Here is a 24371-nt window from a genome sequence, read left to right as displayed (position 1 = left end):
TTCACCATAACTTCTGTTATGTTATGTTGTCTTTCCAAAACACGGACCAGAGTTTGGTCACTTGCATTCAAAACATAATTTGCATCAAACTTCATTTTTTGCTTGCAGAACCTTTCCCAAAGGTTCCATGGTGAAAACAGTCAAAGCTACCCGAAGAGCAAAACACCACCCCCCAAAAAGTGGAAGAAGCTGGATGAATTCTTATTGGCATGTGGAAATGGCACACTAGATTCTAATCTAATGTTTTTATTTAATTCACAGAAGTTAACTGTTTGCCATATAACCAGCTCCTCTGATGGGTGTCACATAGCTGTACAGTGTGACAGGTGAGTGCACTTTCTTCAGTTAAAGTCTGAATACATTTGTCTTTGAAATAATTGTTATAGCCTTTTTAGACTTTGTACATTCCGTTTATCATCATTTTCCTGGCCTCTTTTGATAGATTGATTGAAATGTATAAATTAAATGAATAAAATATACATCGCCACACCTGCTGCCAAAGGGATACAAAGCCGTAGGCTTATTTCGATTGCGGTCCCTTGGGTGTGTGTTGAGCCATTTAAAAAAATTGCACAATAACCTAATAAAACAGTGATGCTATTGCCTGGCGTAATTTTTTTGCAAAGATTCATCAGGTTTCCTGCAAGTTTAGACCCCGAAATTAATGTTCTTTTTTGGGCGAATTGAGCGTTGCCATGGTAACAACTTTTTGCGAAAATTCTGAAACTTCATGTTGCATTATCATGAAGGATAAAACACTCTTCCGAGCGGTCGCTGCTCAGGCCCTAACTAGAGCTGCAAGCAGCTATAAAGGGCCCTCACAGCCCTGGCGACGTTGGGGTACTGGCACGTTGGGTTGCTCGTGCATTGGAATATGTTGAAAATGTAATACATCAGATTGAAAGCAATTTGGCTCAAATATGACCTCTATAAAAGGCAGAAAATGAGGCAAAATGTGAAAGTATATTTGAAATGGCAGACTTCCTGTTAGGTTTAGCTTATGGCACCAAGAGGCTTTTTTGTAGGTCTCTGCCTGTTACATATAATGCAGAGGGACATCAATCGCACTGTGTTGTGCAATATCAATCGTCCTGGCTGGAGGCGGGCACACAATTATTTGGAGGCGGCCACCTCTCAATTTTGAATGTAGGAAAAGGCCTGATCAATATGAACCAATATCACATACTTACTGTATATCGCAATATACTTTTCAGCCATATTGCCCAGCTCTATATGATACTGTCAAGTAAGTGACCAGATCATGTACCGTGAACTTTCCAAGAATACAGTGAGGCTTACTGCTGTGCTCTGAGCTTTCACACAATATTGCAATAAATATCTTACAGTGACTTCAATACCTTGATGAAACCAAACTGTGAGCTTTTGATATGCGCTATATAAATAAAATTTTATTGTATTGTATAAATGTATTTTCGGCCCACGACAGGATTGTTAGGAAAAAATTTCGCCTGCCGCCAAACTAAATTACTGACCCGTGTTTTACACTAAGTGAACAATACATTGTGTGAGAGGGCTTGTTTGAACGGATTAAACAAGTCAATCAAGGTAACGTGCGTGCGTAACACGCGCATGCTCTTTGACACAATGACTTGGAGTGGAAAAAAAGTTGAGTAGTGTTGGCTTATGTCAGGTTCACACCAAGTGAGACATTAGTAAACAATGCACACAATGAGGAGAGAAGACACTCGACAACAATATTGTCTTTTTACTTGCAAGGAGAGCGCAGGGAAGTGTACGATTACAGTTCCTAAAACCCTCTGCCCGGCTTGCGCCTCCTCTCTTTTATTTTCTTCGGAGTCCCTGATTACAAAAGTGTTCCAGCACTAAGGGAACAGGGAGCGAAAGCAGCTGAACACTATGAACTTGTTTTGTCTATGTGTGTGTGTTTGTGTGTGTGAGCCATTAGCATACATATGTGGAAGCAAAGCACATCAAGCAAGTTGGGCGTAGATTTGGAAAAAGCTAAAGCTAAACCCACAAGCTAATAAAGCTAACAGGCCTTGTCCACAAGAATCCAACACATGAATAATAAAATACATTATTATTCTTACAGCTTACCAAATACATAATGGCAAGCCACTCTGCCTGCGCATCATTAGAACCTTTCAAGTCTTCAAATCTTAAGCAGCACTTGAATTCCCTCCATTCAAACATCAACCTGGGATTTCAAAAGCGGAATGAACTTCTCAAACACAGGTTTCTCACTTAAAGGTCAGGCAGAAGACAGTTTAAAATTTTTAATTTATGGACTCTTAGAAACTTGTTTAGAACATTTAATGGGTTACAAAGGTGTACAATGAAGGGTAGTTCGTCAAAACATGCAAAATAGAGTTAGGGACTGAGGGGATGCAATTTATGTATGCTTATGTGTATGCTGTGGCTATTTGCAGTAACACAGTCAAAGTTGTGGCTCTTTTGTTTGAGTGGTTGACCACCCCTGTAATAGCGCAATAGCATAAGTGGAGTCATGGAGTTGTGGCGACAACTCCATGACTCCACTTACGCAGTGTTGCTGAGAGCAAATGGGTTTAATGTACTGTACAGTCGGGAGGGGGTGAATAGTAAAGGCCTAGATAGACCAACCTGACGTTGGCCAACTGTGATGACACTTACCCCCTGTGGTGTCGGGCCGGCTGTCAGCACGTCACGCTGGAAAAATTCATCGCAACAACAGACAGCGACGCTGACCATTAAAGTACCTTCTGCGCATGCGTGAGATGTAACACTCCTCCATATCATCGGCGGCGGTAGTCACTATTCCTTATGGTTAGAAAAAGCCAACCGGAACGCTATTGGCCGGGGGTGGCTTACAAAAACGTAAACAATGTATTCACCTATATTTTTCGCTCACGATGAACTTCCACACGAAGTAAACCCTCACGTTCTTGACACAGTATCATGAAATACTTACACTGTCAAACCTCGCTCTTGTACTTGAAAGAAGATTAAGGCAGCAAAGGCGTACTCACTGTTTTTCCGCATTTGTCTCTTCCCGTTCATGCTTCGTGCTCTGATTTGCTTGCTAACAGCCAATCAGAGTGACCAAATGTCGCGACTCTTGACGCAGATTCGCTACGCTGAAACGCCCACCAGATGCTTTCTGACGCGGTTCGACACTGCGACGGTGGTCACACCTCCAATCAGACTGCGCAATCCGACACCCCGTCGCTTCCTGGATTGGTATATCTAGGCCTGAAGAGGGTGTAAATACTTGTGAAAACATTATCTTACATGTTTTCTTTTTTTTTTTTTGCAATGCCCAAAGACAACAGGGATAGGCTCTAGCATGCCCACGACCCTCATGAGGATATGCAGTTCCAATAATGGATTGATGATTTTGCGGGTTAAAGTTCACAATGTTCATGTTTTTTGAGTGTGTGATTTATTTCACAGAAACCCGACATTTGAACAGGGGTGTGTAGACTTTTTATAGCTACTGTACTGAAGTGCATCTAGATGTAGATTTACTTTGTTTGGTTAGTGGGGCACAAAGAACTTACGTTGATGATTATTGTTGGATCTGCTATTGTTGGATCAGAAGTTCAGTTTGATGTTTCCTGTTTGCTCATAGAGTGTCAACAATTCAGTTTTTCGTGCTGAACAAGGAGAATAATGAGAAGAAACTTGTACCACACAGCAGGCTTTCCCTGCCACACTGTCCGCTTGACATGGCCTTTGACCCAGAAGGCCGGCTTTGGGTACTGATGGATTCCTGTGAAACATTGCTTCAAATCTACAAGCTTGAACAATGCTCCTGGAAGGTGCGTAGCCCTTCACACATTCATGTGTTTTTAACATTTGTCATGAATAAGGTACACTGGAAGCTTGATTCGCGTGATTTTCTTTTTTTTTTCCATTCTGAGAAGTCTGACTACGAACATCAAAGCAATAGATCCCATAGGAATTGATAATATCAGAGGTGGGAATTCCGTCAGACTGATGGACCGGTCTGTCAGTCCGTCACTGATGGATGCCCATTTTGCTGACGACTGATGAAAATGACATTTTAAAAATGACAGACTGATGAATGACGGAAGTGGGTTTTCATCCGTCAGTGGAATTGTCACTGACTGCATCCGTCAGTGACGGTCCATCAGTCCATCACTGACGGTCCGTTAGTCCGTCATTGGTGGACACCCGTTTTTTGGACATTTTTTTGGGGGGGGACCAACTGACGGAAGGATTCCTGACATGCTTAACTGACAGACTGACAATTGCAATTCAGTTTGTCACGAAAACTGACGGACTAAAAATTGACAGACGGGTACCCTCGCCACTGACGGATGACGAATGACAGACCAGCAAAATTTAGTAAAATTCCCACCTGTATAATATATGAAAACTGAGGTTCCACTGTACACTTTTTCTAATGAGTTTCTGAAGATACCCAGTTATTCAAACAAATACATACTCATCCACCGCCAGACATTTTCAGACCCAGTTTTTTCCCTAACGTTTGAAAAAATTTGAAAAAAATATAAATACATTACTGGGATTGAATGGATGGACTGTGAAAAGACAAATAAATATGTCCCCGGCAGTGAATGAGTTAATCAACATATGTTCAGTAAAAGCTTACTGTCTTAAAAAAGGTCCACTGCATTTAACCCATTAAGGCCTGGAGCGCATAACCACGTTTCTACCACTAGAGCCGGGAGTGCTGTTGCATCTTTCTACCATTATAGCCCGGAGAGCGCATATGTCTTTTTCTTTTTTTAATCCAATTCTCTGTCTCCGCCAACGATATGCATCAGAATATACACGTGACAGTGTCGTGAGACCGCAGAGGATGTCCGTCTTGTAACAGAATGAAGGATGGCAATTACCACTCAATTTTTTTTTTTTTTAATTAAAAATAATGCTTCTTGCACTGACACTTTATTTTTTCATCTTTGATTGAAATGTTAAATAATTAACTTTGGTCTGTATGAAAGCTACATGTCTTAGATCTAAAAAAAAATTGGAATTATGTTTTTATCTGCTACAGGGGCTGAGATTTTGTAGGTGTTGAATTTCTGGGAGAACCTCAGGTTTAAGAGGGTAATTCTATAGTCGCTCTTAGGTTTTGGGAAATGTTGAGCCAGGCGCTTTAGGGCTTAATGGGTTAAGATAGTAAGGTAGAAATAGAAGTAACTGTGAGGTTAAAAATTATTCATTTATTCTCCTCCATTCCTTGCACTTGCCTCTAGTGTGAAACTGTTACCAGTGAACTGAGAAGAGTGACTGAGGTCTTCAAGCCTCACTGGCAGACACTTGATGGTGAGTCAACAAGCCCACGCACTCATATGTGTGTGCCACTTTAGTGCCCAAAGTAGATTTTACAGCACAGCTTTGTATTTCTTTGCAGAAGGGGTTAAAACGGTGTATATGGGGTACCTAAAAAAAAACAGACAACGGTTTTTGAATTTTCATTTTAATTAGGTTTTATTTTGTTTTGAGTTTTGTTTTTTTACATTTAGTTAGTTTGAAATATTTTTCAGAGTGGGGATATATATATATATATATATATATACACATATATACATATATATACACATATATATATACACATATATACACATATATATATACACATATATACACATATATACACATATATATATACACACATATATATATATACACACATATATATATATACACACATATATATATATACACATATATATATATATACACATATATATATATATACACATATATATATATACATATATACATACATATATACATATATATACACATATATACACATATATATACATATATATATATACACATATATATACATAAATATATACATAAATTTTGGCAAATGGCTGCAATATCACAAAGTGAAAAATTTAAAGGGGTCTGAATACTTTCCCTACACACTGTATATCCACAGTATTTACACAGTGGATATTAAAGTATTATGACCCTTGAAATTTTTCACTTTCTGTGACATTGCAGCCATTTGCCCAAATAAAAAAAGTTCATTTTATTACTCATTAATGTACACTCAACACCCCATCCTGACAGAAAAAAATGAAATTTAGAATTTTTTGAACATTTATGAAAAAAGAAAAACTGAAATATCATATGGTCATAAGTATTCAGACCCTTTGCAAAAAACCTTCATATTTAACTCACATGCTGTCCATTTCTTCTGATCCTCCTTGAGATGGCTTTGCTCCTTTATTGGAGTCCAACTCTGTTTAATAAAACTGATTGTACTTAATTGGGAAAGGCACACACATGTCTATATATGCATCTCACAGTGCATATCAGAGCAATTGAGAATCATAAGGTCAAAGGAACTGCCCAAGGAAATCAAAGACAGAATTGTGGCAAGGCACAGATCTGGCCATGGTTACAAAATAATTTCTGCAGCACTCAAGGTTCCGAAGGGCACAGTGACCACACAAAAATTGAACAATTTCAAGGGGGCATAATACTTACTGTGTATATACAGGAAGTATTCCCACCTACGGATCTCTGTCAAACGGAAAAAAAATGTATGCATTAAGTTTTCTACTACTATATTACATTAATAATCGATTCCTTACAACGGAAGTTCCTGTATCCGGAACCCGAAACTCATAGCAAAGCCCGCAGTAGTGCAAACTTAAGCAGTCCCCCGCTCGATACAAACGGAAATTCCCTCACTCGAAAAAAAACCGTATGCATTAAGTTTTCTACTATTATATTACATTAACGATCGATTCCTTACCCTACAACAAAGTTCCGGTACTGCATCCAGAACCCGGAAGCCATAATAAAGCCTGCAGTAGCACAAAGTCAAGCAGTTCCCGCTCTATACGACGGAAAAACTTTGAACGCTCCGCCATCATGGGATCCAAAACGGCGACATGTAAGTTACTTCTTTGGCATCCGTTTGACTGAAATTGCGAAAGATTTAAAGTGCATTCATTTACATTTTAGTCTGTAGATCATGGCATCCAAACGAAGAAGAACATCAATGACCGCGGAAGAGGGAGTGAAATGCATCCGGTTAACCGAAGCTGGACACAAAGTAAAAAACATCCAGGAGACACTTGGAGTCGGAAAAACTAAAATCTACGAGACTTTGATAATGTCCTGATATAAAGCCACCGTCCAGCAAGGAAGCTTTGGAAATGGCATAAAAATACTTTTGTATGCGCAAGAATCACCAGACATCAGTGATGAGCAATGGGACAGTTACTTGCAAATAGCAACAAAACTGTATGATACGCAGACAAACATTTTCATACAGCAAAGACTGAAGCCAAAAAGAACAAATTAAAATAGACTAATTAAAATAATTTTTTTCCCAAGTCTGAGAAAAATCAACACTAAAATACAGTACAGTTTACTGTAGTTAATTACAGTTCTGTACAGTACTTCCATGGTGTTACAGTTTACAGTATTTTTTCAACAGTATTTGGACCATGTTTGTTATACTGTACTGTATTTTGTTCATATACCTGTACTTTATAGTGCCGTTTTTGTATAATAAAAAGTTGGGGGAAAATATATTTTTTGCATTATATTGCTTGTGTTGTTACACATGTATTTTGTTAACATTCATTCATACAGGACATGTACTATAGTAGTTTACCACATAAGGAAATGCTGTTATAAGGAAAGATTGAACAATGAAAATATGATTCCTTACTAGATTCCTTACTAGAGAATACTTACTGTACTGTGTATATACAGTGGGTACGGAAAGTATTCAGACCCCTTGAAATTTTTCACTTTTTGTGTTATTGCAGCCATTTGCCAAAATCAAAAAAGTTCATTTTATTTCTCATTAATGTACACTCGGCAACCATCTTGACAGAAAAAAACAGAAATGTAGAAATTTTAGAAATATTTATGAAAAAAACAAACTCAAATATCATATTTAAATATCATACATTAGCAAATGGCTGCAATGACACAAAAGTGAAGAATTTCAAGTTGTCTGAATATTTTACGGACCCACTGTGTGTGTGCGCGTGTGTGCGTGTGTGTGTATATATATATATAATGTGTGTGTATATGTATATATATAATATATATATATATATATATATATATAATGTGTGTATATGTATATATATGTGTGTATATGTATATATATGTGTGTATATGTATATATATATATATGTGTGTATATGTATATATATGTATATATATATATATATATATATATATGTGTGTGTATATGTGTATATATATGTATATATATATATATATATATATGTGTGTGTATATGTATATATATATGTATATGTATATATAAATATGAACTGAACCGTTGGTTTTGTGAAAGTTCCACCAAATACATATTATTTGGCAAGGTGGTGACTCAAATTGAGTTTGAATTGGCCATTGAAAACAAACCCAGAATCTGAATTTTGTGATTTGCGTCAGACCAGGTGATAGCATGTTGTTGTCAGAGAGGAATATTTGGATGGCACTCACGCCTCCGTATTTAGGACATATGAATAAATAACTCTTTATTTGACAGGTACAATGCAGTCAAACATAGATACGAGCTTGCAGCTAATGTGATGAATATAGAGGTTAGAGCAAAGATTAATTCTCAACTCCGGTCGCCAGTTAGGCACACTTCCACAAAATTACAGCACAATATAAGACATAAAGTTTACATCAATTAAAAAAAACTAAAGAAACCAGACAACTCAGTAATTAATAATAAGATATTTCAATTGCAGTATGACATAAAACCTTCACTATATGTATGTGGGGAGTGCACATGTGAAAGCAACTTACACAGATTGTTCCAGCAGACGCCCGGAAGTAGTTGCGTATGTGTGGAAGTATTTCACCAGATAATAGCACTAAATTCAACTGTCAAGCAGTCAGTCTAAAGCCCAGCTAGGCAGTGTATCAATGTGTCATTGTTGGCCTCTCATGTCGGAACTGAGGCTGGAAAAACACCCCCGCACTACTAGCTTCGTGCTGTCGAGGATAAGGCTAGTCCAACACAACAGGGATGGATTTAAAATGGGAACAAAGAGAACCAAATATCCTGGGTTCTGATGTTGGTCAGGGTACGGTCCAGATCCTGGAGATCATTAGTTATTTTTGGGCCAACGCCCTTCCTGTTTTTCAGGTCTCCCTGCTGCAACACACACCTGATTCAAATGATCAGGATCGTTGTCCCAATTTCTGCAGACCTTGCTGAGTTTCTGATCTTTTGAATCAGGTGTGTTGCAGCAGGGAAAAATGGAAAACACGCCTGCACAATATTGAAAAAATATGCAATTTGCGATATGGATGTTGACTATCGCAATATCGATATTATTTCGGTATTTAACATGTACCTAAAGAAATCACATTTTCATTATATAATGAAAGAAGTACATTTTGTTTGTAAGAAAAAATAAGCCAGCTCAATGTGTTATTAGCAAATTAATTGCAATTCCCCCAGATCAGACATGTCCAGCTCCGGTCCTCAAGGGCCGCTTTCCTGCCTGTTTTCCAGCTGTCCCTGCTGAAACACACCTGATTCAAAAGATCATAATCGTTATCAAGCTTCTTCAGAGCTTGCTGATGAGCTGATCATTTGAATCAGGTGTGTTGCAGCCGGGAAAGATGGAAAACAGGCAAAACACCGGCCCTTGAGGACAGAGTTTGGACACCCTTGCCCTAGATAATGTCCAACAATTGTGGTGACAACGCACATTTAAGTTTCCATCTGACTGGTCAAATCCAGATAAAAGCTTAAAATCCCATAAGAAAATTAATATGCAAAGGGGGTTATCGCAATACCAGTATTTTATTTTGATGTATTGCGCAGCCTTAATGGAAAACAGGCAGCACAGCAACCCTTGAGGAACAGAATTGAAGACCTCTATTTTAAGCTAAAAAGGAAAATCTTTCCTTGGATTGATTGGCTGCATCAATGGGCTGGTGTAGGTTACACTTCAATACTTTTGATTGAGATAAGTGAAGAAGGCTTTGTTAAACGTATGATAAAGATACATCACTCACTGTAAGTGCACTCCATTTCCCATTTTGATAAAATTTTATTTTTTATTTGTTGTATGATGTTTTTCAGAAAAGTGCGAGATGTGAATAAATTTGAATGCCACTCACTGACGTTAACACAAATCATGAATTGAAATTCGGGGTGTGAGTCCGAACTCTAGTCATTTATATTACCACAGAAGCTGTTCTGTAAATTGTGGCATCCAGGGAAGATGTACTTTTGGGGTGTAGGCATGATTAGCAAGCTAACTGCACACTGTAGTGGTTGAAAAGGGTCAAGTAATTGTCACAGAGTAACTCACAATTGTGCCAGATAACCACTGATGAGATCAGAGGGGCTAAAGTTATTTTATAGTGGGGGAGTGATGACTTATGCCAGTTCCCAAATGCATCACTGGGTCCCATTTTAGCCATGCCCAACAAATAAGTAAAACTGACGACTACATACTGTAGTTTTCAGTCTTTGAACTTGATTTCCCCCTCCATGAGCCGTCACCTTACCGTGGTGGATGGGTTTGCGTGTCCCAATGATCCTAGGAGCTAAGTTGTCTGTGGCTTTATCCCCCTGGCAGGGTCACCCATGGCAAACGGTCCTTGGTGAGGGACCAGACCAAGCACGGCTTGAATTACTGAAAAAAATGAATGGATCACGATTTTCCTTGCCCGGACGCGGGTCACCGGGGCCCCCCTCTGGAGCCAGGCCTGCAGGTGGGTCTCGTTGGCGAGCGCCTGGTGGCCGGGCCTGCACACATGGGGCTCGGCCGGGCTCAGCCATAAAAGGCAACATGGGTCCCCCTTCCCATGGGCTCACCACTGGTGTGAGGGGCCAAAGGGGTCGGGTGCCGTGTGAGCTGGGCAGCGGTTACAGGCCGGGACCTTGGCAGTCCGATCCCCGGCAACAGAACCTAGCTCTTGGGACATGGAATGTCACCTCTCTGGCAGGGAAGGAGCCCGAGCTGGTTTGTGAGGCTGAGAAGTTCTGACTAAATATAGTCGCCGTCTTACCTCCACACATAGCTTTGGCTCTGGTACCAGTCCTCTCGAGAGGGGTTGGACAGTCTTCCACTCTGGAGTTGCCCAAGGTTTGAGGCGTTGCGCAGGTGTGGGCATACTTATTGGCCCCCCGGCTTGGCGCCTGTACATTGGGGTTTACCCCGATAGACGAGAGGGTAGCCTCCCTCCACCTTAGGCTGGGGGGACAGGTCCTGCTGTTGTTTGTGCCTCTGCACCAAACACCCACCCTTTTTAGAGTCCTTGGACAGTGTGTTGGAGAGCACTCGACTTGGGGACTCCATCGTTCTGCTGCAGGACTTCAATGCTCACGTGGGCAACGACAGTGAGACCTTGAAGGGCGTGATCCAAACCCGAGTGGTGTTCTGTGACTGGATTTCTGTGCTTGTCACGCATTGTCCATAACGAACGCCATGTTCAAACATAAGTGTGTCCATATGTGCACTTGGCACCAGGACACCCTAGGCCACAGTTCGATGATCGACTTTGTAGTCGTATCATCGGATTTGCGGCCACATGTTTTGGACACTCTGGTGAAGAGAGTGGCGGAGGTGTCAACTGATCACCATCTGGTGGTAGGTTGGCTTCGATGGTGGGCGAAGATGCCCGTCCGACCTGGCAGACCCAAACGTATTGTGATGGTTTGCTGGGAACGTCTGGCAGAATCCCTTGTCAGAAGGAGTTTCAACTCCCATCTCCAGCAGAACTTTGCCCACGTCCCGGGGGAGGCGGGGGACATTGAGGCGGGGGCCATCCGGCGTCTCAGGAGAGGAAAGCAGTGCACCATTAACACCATATATAGTGGGGATGGGGTGGTGCTGACCTCGACTCGGGACGTTGTGGGTTGGTGGGGAGAATACTTCAAAGACCTCAATTCCACCGACACGCCTTCCACTGAGGAAGCAGAGCCTGGAGACTCCGAGGTGGGCTCTCCTATCTCTGGGGTTGAAGTAACCAATGTAGTTAAAAAGCTCCTCGGTGGCAAAGCCCCAGGGGTGGATGAGATCCACCCTGAGTCCATAGAGGCTCTGGATGTTGTGGGGCTGTCATGGTTGACACGCCTCTACAACATCGCGTGGACATCGGGGACAGTGCCTCTGGATTGGCAGACCGAGGTGGTGTGTTTCAATTACAGAGGAATCACACTCCTCAGCCTCCCTGGTAAGGTCTATTTAGGGGTGCTAGAGTGGAGGGTCCATCGGGGGGTCGAATCTCAGATTCCGGAGGAGCAATGTGGATTTTGTTCCGGCCGTGGAACAGTGGACCAGCTCTACACACACCGCAGGGTCCTTGAGGGTGCATGGGAGTTCACCCAACCAGTCTACATGTGTTTTGTGGACTTGGAGAAGGCGTTCAACTGTGTCACTCAGGGAGTTCTGTGGGGGGTGCTTCGGGAGTACGGTGTACCGAGGCCCCTGATAAGGGCTGTTCGGTCTCTGTACCACCGATGTCAGAGTTTGGTCCGCATTGCCAGCAGTAAGTCGGATTTGTTTCCGGTGAGGGTTGGAACCCGCGAAGGCTGCCTTTTGTCACCGATTTTGTTCATAACTTTTATGGACAGAATTTCTATGCGTAGCCGAGGTGTCGAGGAGATCAGGTTTGATGGCCACAGTATTGCATCTCTGCTTTTTGCAGATGATGTGGTGCTGTTGGCTTCTTCAAGCTGCGATCTCCAACTCTGACTGGAGCGGTTCGTAACAGAGTGTGAAGCGGTCAGAATGAAAATCAGCACCTCCGAATCTGAGACCATGGTCCTCAGTCGGAAAAGGGTGGCATGCCCTCTCCAGATCGGGGATGAGATTCTGCCCCAAGTGGAGTAGTTCAAGTATCTTGGGGTCTTGTTCGCAAGTGAGGGTAGGATGAAACGGGAGATCGACAGGCAGATCGGTGCAGCATCTGCTGTGATGCGGACTCTGTATCGTTCTGTCGTGGTGAAGGAGCTGAGCCGAAAGGCGAAGCTCTCGATTTATCGGTCAATCTATGTTCCTACTCTCACCTATGGTCATGAGCTGTGGGTCATGACCGAAAGAACAAGATCTCGGAAACAAGCGGCTGAAATGGATTTCCTTCGCAGGATTTCCGGGCTCTCCCTTAGAGATAGGGTGAGAAGTTCGGCCATCCAGGAGGGACTCAGAGTCAAGCCGCTGCTCCTCCACGTTGAGAGGAGCCAGTTGAGGTGGCTCGCGCATCTGATTAGGATGCCTCCTGGACGCCTCCCTGGTGAGGTGTTCCGGGCATGTCGCACCGACAGGAGGCCCCGAGGACGACCCATGACACACTGGAGAGACTTTGTCTCCCGGCTTGCCTGGGAACGCCTTGGGATCTCTCCGGAATAGCTGGAAGACGTGTCTGGGGAGAGGGAAGTCTGGGCTTCCCTGCTGAAGCTGCTGCCTCCGCGAGCTTACCTTGGATAAGTGGCAGATAATGGATGGATGGACCTTGATTTCAACAAATATTTTTAAACATGTAGTATGTATTTGGAAAAAATCTGAATTCACTGTACAGGGTCCTTAAATGCACAGCCATTTTCTATTTCACTTCTCACTTATATCATTTAATTGCAAATGTTCCTACAACCAATCTTTTGTTTTCTTCACAGCTTCCACTAGGGCTGCGAGACGTTTTGAACATCTGCACAAGGTGACTTTTGATAACATGACTGTGTACATGAATAAGAAACAGCAACGACTGGAGGAACAGCAAAAGAAGAGGAAAATGGAACAGAAAAACAAAGGCAAGAAGGCTAGAAAAGAACTGTTGTGAACTGTAATAGTCTTGTCATCTATTTGAATTGACAGTTTATATTTTGCAATTATTTTACTGCTTTGGATGAGCCATGATGATAAATTTTATTCACATGGAATCATTTTGAGTTTGGCAGATTTTTTATGTATGCCCTACATATTTGTCTGGATCTATACAAATAAACTTTGCATTGAAAACTACATTCAGTTATTGGGTGCCAACACCTGAATCTTAGAATACAATGATCTCTCGTTTATCGCGGGGATTACGTTCCAAAAATAACCCGCAACAGGTGAAATCCAAGTAGGAAACGTTTTTTGCCATTATAAGGGCCCGAGCAGCGACCGCTGCGAGGTCCCTATTGTTTTTGTAGAAATTATTGTGTGACGGCGAAGGCCATCACGTTATTCGGATTCTTTATTGTGTGAAGGCGAAGGCCGTCACACATCCTATTCTTTATTGTGTGAAGGCAAAGGCATTCACACATCTTCGCCTTCACACATACGTTATTCCTACACTATAAACGTATTCTATTTTATTCCACCCACTTTTTTGCCATGCGTCTCCTTCCACATTTTTCACCCGATTCACTTCATTCAAGTTTCCAAACATTCAGAAAACTCATGCCTATTACCATTTTGTCATGTTTCACAAATTTTCCCCAATTTTACATTTTACACCCCCCAAAAAAACATTCATTTCCAATGGCACATTAAATATTTCACATTTACACCATTGCAATTTAAAATTCACAAGATTCAACTCGGGTGGCACGGTGGTCGACTGGTTAGCACGTCCGCCTCACAGTTCAGAGGTCGTGGGTTCGATCCCGGACCCGGCCTCCCTGTGTGGAGTTTGCATGTTCTCCCCGTGCCCGCGTGGGTTTTCTCTGGTTTCCTCCCACATTCCAAAAACATGCATGTTAAGTTGATTGGACTCTCTAAATTGCCCCTAGGTGCGATTGTGAGTGCGGATGTTTGTCTCTGCGTTCCCTGCGATTGGCTGGCAACCTATTCAGGGTGTCCACCGCCTACTGCCCGAAGACAGCTGGGATAGGCTCCAGCACGCCCCGCGACCCTTGTGAGGATAAGCGGTATCAATAATGGATGGATGGAAGATTCAACTCATTCAACTAACATTGGTAAAGCTTTTCAACACACCCACAATTCCTAATTCCCAAAAATTCAACTTATTCACCCTTAAAAAAGCCACAAAAAATTCACCATTCATTCCCAATTATAAGATTCAACCTTTCACTTTTACATCATTAGGGCCAGAACAGCGACCGCTGCGAGGTCCCTGTTGGTTTTGTAGAAATTATTATTATTTATTATTAGTGCCCGAGCAGCGACCGCTGTGTGGTCCCTATTGTTTTTGTAGAAATTATTATTATTAGGGCCCAAGCAGCGAACCGCTGCGAGGACCTTATTGTTTTTGTAGGGATTATTAGGGCCCGAGCAGCGAAAGCTGCAAGGACCTTATTGTTTTTGTAAAAATTATTATTATTATTAGGGCCCGAGCAGCAAAAGCTGCAAGGACCCTATTGTTTTTGGAGAAATTTTTATCATTAGGGCCCGAGCAGGGACCGCTGCGAGGTCCCTATTGTTTGTGCAGAAATTATTATTTGTTTTTTTCTGACCAAATGGTCGCATTTTTGAACCCCTAAACATGCACGAAAACTCACCAAAATATGATATTTTGAAGTCAGCGTAAACAGCGCAAGCGAAATGGCTCTGTAGTGCCACCTAGAGTAGGAAAACAAAATAGAATTCCAGCCCGTTTGACCTAGGCCTACGGGAATTGGCAGCCACATGTAGCACCCCGAGACGTACAAAAAAGTTCATTACAGCCATAGTTTAAAGTATACAGGAAGTGAGCTATGAATTTTTGAATGTCCTCTTTTGGACCATTTTTGCACTTTTACAGGGTGCATACTTTTGCACCCATGTCCCAGAGGATGATTCCAAATGACTTCAAACTTCAGCTATGCATATAATATATATATATATATATATATATATATATATATATATATGTATATATATATATATATATATATATATGTAGGCCTTCATGATGTTAAAACACGAAGTTTAAGATTTTTCGCAAAAAGCTGTTGCCATGTAACGCCCGGTTTGCCAATAACACAATGTTGATTTTGAGAATGTAAACATGCACGAAAACTCATGAAACTTTGATTTACCAGGCCTTCTATGTGTGCAATCAATAGTATTCAACTGTGCTAACTTTAAAAGATGGCTCGCTACCGCCCCCTAGAAAATTTATAAATATTGGCCCCGGTTGCACGCTTCACCTACATCTACGAAAATTTTATAGGATATAAAACAGAAAGAAAGCTACAAAAAAGCCTCTTGGTGCCATATGCAAAACCTAAGAAGAAGTCCGCCATTTTGAATTTAGTTTAAAGTTTGGACTCACCATAACTACAAAAGCTGCTGTAACTTGATTCACGTGATTCGATTATTCAGTTCCAATGTGCGAGCATCCTGACGTGCTGGTACCCCAACGTTGCCAGGTCTGCGAATGCCCTTTATAGCTGCTTGCAGCTCTAGTTCCAATTTAAAATTTACAACATTCAGCTCATTCAACTCACATTAAACTTTTCAACACACCCAAAATTCCTACTTCCCACACATTCAACTCATTCACCCATAAAAAACCCACACAAATTCCACTATTCATTCATTTCCATTGGCAAATTCAGCATTTTCACATTTACACCATTCCAATCTCAAATTTACAACATTCAGCTCATTCAATTCACATTAAGTTTTTCAACACACCGCAAATTCCTACGTCCCACACAGTCAACTCATTCACCCTTAAAAAAGCCACACAAATTTCACTATTAATTTCCAGTGGCCCAGTGTTATTGCCCCTTGGTCTCCGCAGTGCGGCCGCTATCTTGGACTATAACATTAGCTAGACTGGGGATACTCACCCCAAGGTCTCCCCATTGCGGCGGCCATCTTGGACAGGGACATTAGCTAGACTGGGGATACTCACCCCGAGGTCTCCCAAGTGCAGCGGCAATCATGGGCAGGGATATTATCAATCAATCACATTTTATTTATATAGCACTTTTCATACACAAAAATGCAACTCAAAGTGCTTTAAAACATTCAAAGCAAAACATAGAATTATCTTCAATCAAAAGAAAAGATAAATTATTTAAAAGTTGTTGAAAGCCAAACTAAAAAGCTGTGTCTTGAGCTTCCTCTTAAAAATATCAACAGTCTCTGCAGACCTGACATCCTCTGGCAGGCTATTCCAAAGGTGAGGACCAAAATGGCTGAATGCAGCCTCGCCATGCATTTTGGTCCTCACCCTTGGAATAAATAAAAGGCCGGCGCCAGAGGACCTCAGGATCCGCGAGGGCTGGTATGATAAAAGCAAATCAGATAAATAAGATGGCCCAAGACCATTAACACATTTATAAACTAATAAAAGTACTTTAAAATCGATCCTGAAACACACAGGGAGCCAATGCAGCAATTTCAAAACTGGCGTAATGTGCTCCCGCCCTCTGGTTCTCGTCAGCACCCGAGCGGCTGAATTCTGCAGTAGTTGCAGCGGTGAAATGCTCTTTTTCGGGAGGCCAGAGAGCAGGGCATTACAATAATCTAAACGACAGGAAATAAAGGCATGCATCAGCACTTCCGTGTTAGCCTGAGAGAGAAACGGGCGGACTCTGGCGATATTCTTAAGGTGATAAAAACCAATCTTGGTTACATTTTTAATATGAGGAATAAAACTGAGCTCAGAGTCAAAAATGACGCCAAGGTTCTTCACACAGTGTGAGGGATTAAAAATGTGTAGTTTTGGTAAAAGCTTCTCTCTCTGACCTTCGGGACCGATAACTAAAACCTCAGTCTTGTCCTGATTGAGCTGTAGGAAATTATCTGCCATCCATGACTTGATATCTAAAATGCAATTTAAAAGGGTATCAATGGGTCCTGTGTCATCAGGAGACACGGCAATATACAGCTGCGTATATTATATATTAGCTACACCCATAATTCTCGCCCCTCAGCCAGCCCCAGTAAGGCAGCCATCTTGGAGAGGGACATAAGCTACAGCTAGTATTCTGGCCCCTTGGCCTCCCCTGGTGTGGCGGCCATATTGTTCAAAAGTATTGGGACACCCAAAATTGTATCCACAGGTGTCCCGAATAAAGTGGCCATGTTGTTCAAAAGTATTGGTGCACCCAGAATTGTATCCACAGGTGTCCCGAATAAAGTGGCCATGTTGTTCAAAAGTATTGGTGCACCCAGAATTGTCATCCCCAGGTGTCCCTAATGAAGTGGCCATGTTGTTCAAAAGTATTGGGGCACCCAGAATTGTCATCCCAAGGTGTCCCGAATGCAGCGGACGATATTGTTCAAAGGTATTGGGACACCCCGAAGTGACCCTAAGTGACCCCTAGGTGACCTGGAAGTGACCCCAGGTGATCCAGAAGTACCCAAGTGACCCGGACGTGACCCCAGGTGATCCGGAAGTACCCAAGTGACTCGGACGTGACCCCTAGGGACCCAGAAGTGACCCGGAAATGTCCCAGAAGTGACCCCAAATGATCCGAAAGTGACTCCAAGTGACCCGGAAATGACCCCAAATGACCTAGAAGTCTTCTGCAAGTGAAGTGTTTCCTTACTTCCTCTTTTCTTGTTTCCCTGGTTTTATTACGTTGTCATTCCAGGCCATTGTACATCATTCGAGGTCGTTCAACTTCATTCCACTTCATTCAGGATCATTCAACTTCATTCATCTTCATTTAACTTCAGTCAACTTTATTCCACTTAATTCCATTTCTTTCCTCTTTATTCAACTTCATTCAGTATCGTTCAACTTCATTCAGTATCACTCAACTTCATTCATACCATTCAACTTTATTCAACTTCATTCCAATGCATTCCACAGGCTTCATTCAGCTTCCTTCGCCTTCACATGCAGTTTCTCCAGAAATTGCATTCTCTAGTTATTAATCTTTCCACATAATTTATCAGATTCACCCGTTCCACTCTCAACGTATTCCAAAAATTCACACCATTGAGGCATCTATATTTTCATTCCCAAAGTTTACAGTTTCCCCAATATTTTCAATTTTTCACCCCAAAAAAACCCTATTCCTTTTTTTTTTTTACTTTTATTGTTGAAACTGACAACAAACATCATAACAATAATTGTCCTGAGATTGGGCCTTCACACACCATTGGCATTGTGTCAAGTCAAGTCAAATTTATTTATATAGCCCTTAGTCACAGGAAAGTCTCAAAGGGCTTCACATATGCACCAGATCATATACACGACATCCCCTGATCTTAACCCCCAGGAGGGCAAGGAAAAACTAAAAACAAAAAAAACATCTGGGGAAAAGTGAGAAACCTTGAGAAGGGACCACAGATGGCGGAATCCCCCTTCCAGGATGATCAGGCTGCAATGGATGCCAAGTGGGCAACATTGAACACACATTATAGTACTATACAGTGTTTGTTAAAGTGACGTGAAAAGTTAATCAAATGAAGTGCTGCAAGAAGATGACATCGATGAAGTGAGCAGGGGCCCAATGGTCAATGTAGAAATCTCCATAACAGCGCCTCCAAGGATGTGGTCAGCCTCCAATCTTGTAGCAGTCACTCACTGTTGAATCCAAACATCAACCTCCAATTGGGTCGTCATCACCTAATTCCCAAGCCTGGGAAAAGGGGGCATGAAAAGAATAGAAGCGGCAGTAAAAAGGCCAAAACAAACAGTTCAACTTAACGCAGAATCATACAAATAATTCTTAAGTCGTGTTTTAAACATTTCTACTGAGGTAGTGCCTCTAATATCCGTGGGTACAGCATTCCAAAGCATCGGTGCCCGAATCGAAAACGCTCTAGAGCCTGCGAACTTCTTTTTGGCTCTCAGGATCACTAAAAGGCTGGCATTTTGTGACCAAAGGTTTCAGATCGGAACATATGGTATCACTTAATCGACGAGATAGGAAGGTTGCTAAGCCGTGCAGTATTTTGTAGGCAAGTAGCAAAACCTTGAAATCGCACCTCAAGTGGACTGGGAGCCAATGCAAATTGGCGAATATCGGAGTAATATTTTAGAACTTCCACGTCCTTGTCAAGAGTCTTGCTGCGGCATTTTGGACTAACTGCAAACTTTTAATACTAGACATGGGAAGACCAGAGAGCAGGGCATTACAGTAATCTAAACGACAGGAAATAAAGGCATGCATCAGCACTTCCGTGTTAGCCTGAGAGAGAAACGGGCGGACTCTGGCGATATTCTTAAGGTGATAAAAACCAATCTTGGTTACATTTTTAATATGAGGAATAAAACTGAGCTCAGAGTCAAAAATGACGCCAAGGTTCTTCACACAGTGTGAGGGATTAAAAATGTGTAGTTTTGGTAAAAGCTTCTCTCTCTGACCTTCGGGACCGATAACTAAAACCTCAGTCTTGTCCTGATTGAGCTGTAGGAAATTATCTGCCATCCATGACTTGATATCTAAAATGCAATTTAAAAGGGTATCAATGGGTCCTGTGTCATCAGGAGACACGGCAATATACAGCTGCGTATATTATATATTAGCTACACCCATAATTCTCGCCCCTCAGCCAGCCCCAGTAAGGCAGCCATCTTGGAGAGGGACATAAGCTACAGCTAGTATTCTGGCCCCTTGGCCTCCCCTGGTCTGGCGGCCATATTGTTCAAAAGTATTGGGACACCCAAAATTGTATCCACAGGTGTCCCGAATAAAGTGGCCATGTTGTTCAAAAGTATTGGTGCACCCAGAATTGTATCCACAGGTGTCCCGAATAAAGTGGCCATGTTGTTCAAAAGTATTGGTGCACCCAGAATTGTCATCCCCAGGTGTCCCTAATGAAGTGGCCATGTTGTTCAAAAGTATTGGGGCACCCAGAATTGTCATCCCAAGGTGTCCCGAATGCAGCGGACGATATTGTTCAAAGGTATTGGGACACCCCGAAGTGACCCTAAGTGACCCCTAGGTGACCTGGAAGTGACCCCAGGTGATCCAGAAGTACCCAAGTGACCCGGACGTGACCCCAGGTGATCCGGAAGTACCCAAGTGACTCGGACGTGACCCCTAGGGACCCAGAAGTGACCCGGAAATGTCCCAGAAGTGACCCCAAATGATCCGAAAGTGACTCCAAGTGACCCGGAAATGACCCCAAATGACCCAGAAGTCTTCTGCAAGTGAAGTGTTTCCTTACTTCCTCTTTTCTTGTTTCCCTGGTTTTATTACGTTGTCATTCCAGGCCATTGTACATCATTCGAGGTCATTCAACTTCATTCCACTTCATTCAGGATCATTCAACTTCATTCATCTTCATTTAACTTCAGTCAACTTTATTCCACTTAATTCCATTTCTTTCCTCTTTATTCAACTTCATTCAGTATCATTCAACTTCATTCAGTATCACTCAACTTCATTCATACCATTCAACTTTATTCAACTTCATTCCAATGCATTCCACAGGCTTCATTCAGCTTCCTTCGCCTTCACATGCAGTTTCTCCAGAAATTGCATTCTCTAGTTATTAATCTTTCCACATAATTTATCAGATTCACCCGTTCCACTCTCAACGTATTCCAAAAATTCACACCATTGAGCCATCTATATTTTCATTCCCAAAATTTACAGTTTCCCCAATATTTTCAATTTTTCACCCCAAAAAAACCCTATTCCTTTTTTTTTTTTACTTTTATTGTTGAAACTGACAACAAACATCATAACAATAATTGTCCTGAGATTGGGCCTTCACACACCATTGGCATTGTGTCAAGTCAAGTCAAATTTATTTATATAGCCCTTAATCACAGGAAAGTCTCAAAGGGCTTCACATATGCACCAGATCATATACACGACATCCCCTGATCTTAACCCCCAGGAGGGCAAGGAAAAACTAAAAACAAAAAAAACATCTGGGGAAAAGTGAGAAACCTTGAGAAGGGACCACAGATGGCGGAATCCCCCTTCCAGGATGATCAGGCTGCAATGGATGCCAAGTGGGCAACATTGAACACACATTATAGTACTATACAGTGTTTGTTAAAGTGACGTGAAAAGTTAATCAAATGAAGTGCTGCAAGAAGATGACATCGATGAAGTGAGCAGGGGCCCAATGGTCAATGTAGAAATCTCCATAACAGCGCCTCCAAGGATGTGGTCAGCCTCCAATCTTGTAGCAGTCACTCACTGTTGAATCCAAACATCAACCTCCAATTGGGTCGTCATCACCTAATTCCCAAGCCTGGGAAAAGGGGGCATGAAAAGAATAGAAGCGGCAGTAAAAAGGCCAAAACAAACAGTTCAACTTAACGCAGAATCATACAAATAATTCTTAAGTCGTGTTTTAAACATTTCTACTGAGGTAGTGCCTCTAATATCCGTGGGTACAGCATTCCAAAGCATCGGTGCCCGAATCGAAAACGCTCTAGAGCCTGCGAACTTCTTTTTGGCTCTCAGGATCACTAAAAGGCTGGCATTTTGTGACCAAAGGTTTCAGATCGGAACATATGGTATCACTTAATCGACGAGATAGGAAGGTTGCTAAGCCGTGCAGTATTTTGTAGGCAAGTAGCAAAACCTTGAAATCGCACCTCAAGTGGACTGGGAGCCAATGCAAATTGGCGAATATCGGAGTAATATTTTAGAACTTTCACGTCCTTGTCAAGAGTCTTGCTGCGGCATTTTGGACTAACTGCAAACTTTTAATACTAGACATGGGAAGACCAGAGAGCAAAACGTTACAATAATCGAGGCGAGACGTAACAAACGCGTGAATTAAAATTTCTCCATCACTATTCGACAGAATTGGATGAATTTTAGCAATATTACGGATATGGAAAAATACGGTTCTAGTAATATTCTTAATGTGCATTTGAAAAGACAGAGTTGGGTCGAATATAACACCAAGATTTTTTGTTGTATCACTTTGGGTAATAGTACATTTATCGAGCCTCAGAGTGGTGTCCTTGAATAGGTGCCGATGACGAGCAGGGCCAATAATCAACATCTCGGTTTTATCAGAGTTAAAAAGCAAAAAGTTGATAGACATCCATTGTTTAATCTCCGCAAGGCATGCCTCTAAATTACAGCAATTAGCTGGGTTTGTTATCTCGAGCGGCATATATAATTGGGTATTGTCAGCATAAGTATGAAAACTAATGTTATATTTACGTATAATATCACCAAGCGGAAGCACGTAGATGCTAAACAATAGGGGTCCTAGTACGGATCCCTGCGGGACTCCACATGAAATTTTACAAAACTCAGAAGTCGCATTGCCATGAATTACACGGTGCGTCCTTTTTGCGAGGTAAGAATTAAACCAAGAAAGTGCCGAGCCTGAGATACCAACACATCCTTCAAAGCGTTCTAATAATATGTTATGATCGACGGTGTCAGAAGCAGCACTAAGGTCAAGAGTAGTATTGATGAGGTGTTGGAGTCCATAGCTAAGAGAAGATCATTAGTCACTTTAGCAAGAGTCATCTCAGTAGAGTGATGGGCTCTAAATCCTGACTGAAGAATTTCAAATCGATTATTAGTGGCCATATAGTCACTAAGCTGTTGCGCTACAACTTTTTCGAGAATTTTCGCAATAAAGGGGAGATTTGAAACCGGCCTATAATTACTGAGGTTCTCTGGATCAAGGTTTGGCCGCTTAAGCAGAGTTCGAATAACAGCGGTCTTAAAAGCTGCTGGTACAGTGCCCGAGGTGAGTGATAAGTTAATGATATTTAAGATGGAGGGTCCTAGGGTTGTAAACAATTCTTTGATGAGTTTACCAGGTAGTGGGTCGAGCACGCAAGTTGTCTGTATTATCGCACCAACTAATTTTGTTAGGCTTTCAAGAGATACTATTTTAAAAAGAGATAGGGTTGTCAGACAGTTATCAGCCGTAATACCCCTACTAGCATCAGTATTCGTGGAATTCAACAGCGTTTTAGGAGCGGTGTCCTTAATCTCGTCCTGAATGTGCTCAATCTTCTGCCTAAAGAATTGCATGAAGTCATGGGCTGAATGAGGAGCCATTGGAGGTCGGCAGCTATTGCGTTAGCATTGCCACTGTATTAAATAAATATTTAGGATTGTTTTTATTTAGAACAATTAATCTGGAAAAGTAATTAGTTTTGGCTAAGGTGAGTGATTATTTATATATTAGTAACACTATGAACTTGTTTTGTATGTGTGTGTGTGGGGGGGGTGCGTGTGTGTTTGCGTGTGGGTGTGTGTGTGCGTGTGGGTGTGTGTGTGTGGGGGGGGGGGGTGTGCGGGTGTGTGTGTGGGTGTGTGTGGCTGTGTGCGTGCGTGTGTGATTGAGCTATTAGCATACATATGTGGAAGCAAAGCACATCAAGCAAGTTGGGTGTAGATTTGGAAAAAGCTAAAGCTAAACCGACAAGCTAATAAAGCTAACAGGCCCCGTCCACAAGAATCCAACGCATGAATAATAAAATACATTATTATTCTTACATTCCCCCCGTGTTTTTATACAATATAAAGCTAAACCTACAAAGCTAATAAGCTTAATTGTGAAAAATCCAACACATGAATCATAAAATACATTATTATTTTTACATTCCCT

General features: G+C 41.8%; 1 protein-coding gene across 4 annotated transcripts in view; it reads left to right on the top strand.

Moving 5' to 3' along the window:
• The window catches only part of wdr4 (WD repeat domain 4), a 107419-nt gene that overhangs the window by 48888 nt on the left and 34160 nt on the right, over nt 1–24371 (top strand). For 2 of the 4 annotated variants that reach the window (XR_015089455.1, XR_015089456.1), the window contains 4 exons: nt 262–326; nt 3593–3782; nt 5211–5280; nt 13598–14884. Coding sequence is in view for 1 of the 4 variants with exons in the window: in XM_086050726.1 (XP_085906852.1) it covers nt 262–326; nt 3593–3782; nt 5211–5280; nt 13598–13732 (460 nt within the window). In the remaining 3 variants the exon portion in view is untranslated. Of the gene's footprint in view, nt 1–261; nt 327–3592; nt 3783–5210; nt 5281–10559; nt 10696–13597; nt 14885–24371 lie in introns of those variants that run through there. The other 2 variants (XR_015089457.1, XM_086050726.1) reach the window with 2 other exon arrangements.

The sequence above is a fragment of the Filicampus tigris genome, chromosome 14 (assembly GCF_054856515.1).
Source record: "Filicampus tigris isolate MCC_2025a chromosome 14, RoL_Ftig_1.0, whole genome shotgun sequence".
Lineage (NCBI taxonomy): Eukaryota > Metazoa > Chordata > Actinopteri > Syngnathiformes > Syngnathidae > Filicampus > Filicampus tigris.
This window is presented reverse-complemented; position numbering and strand designations above follow the sequence as displayed.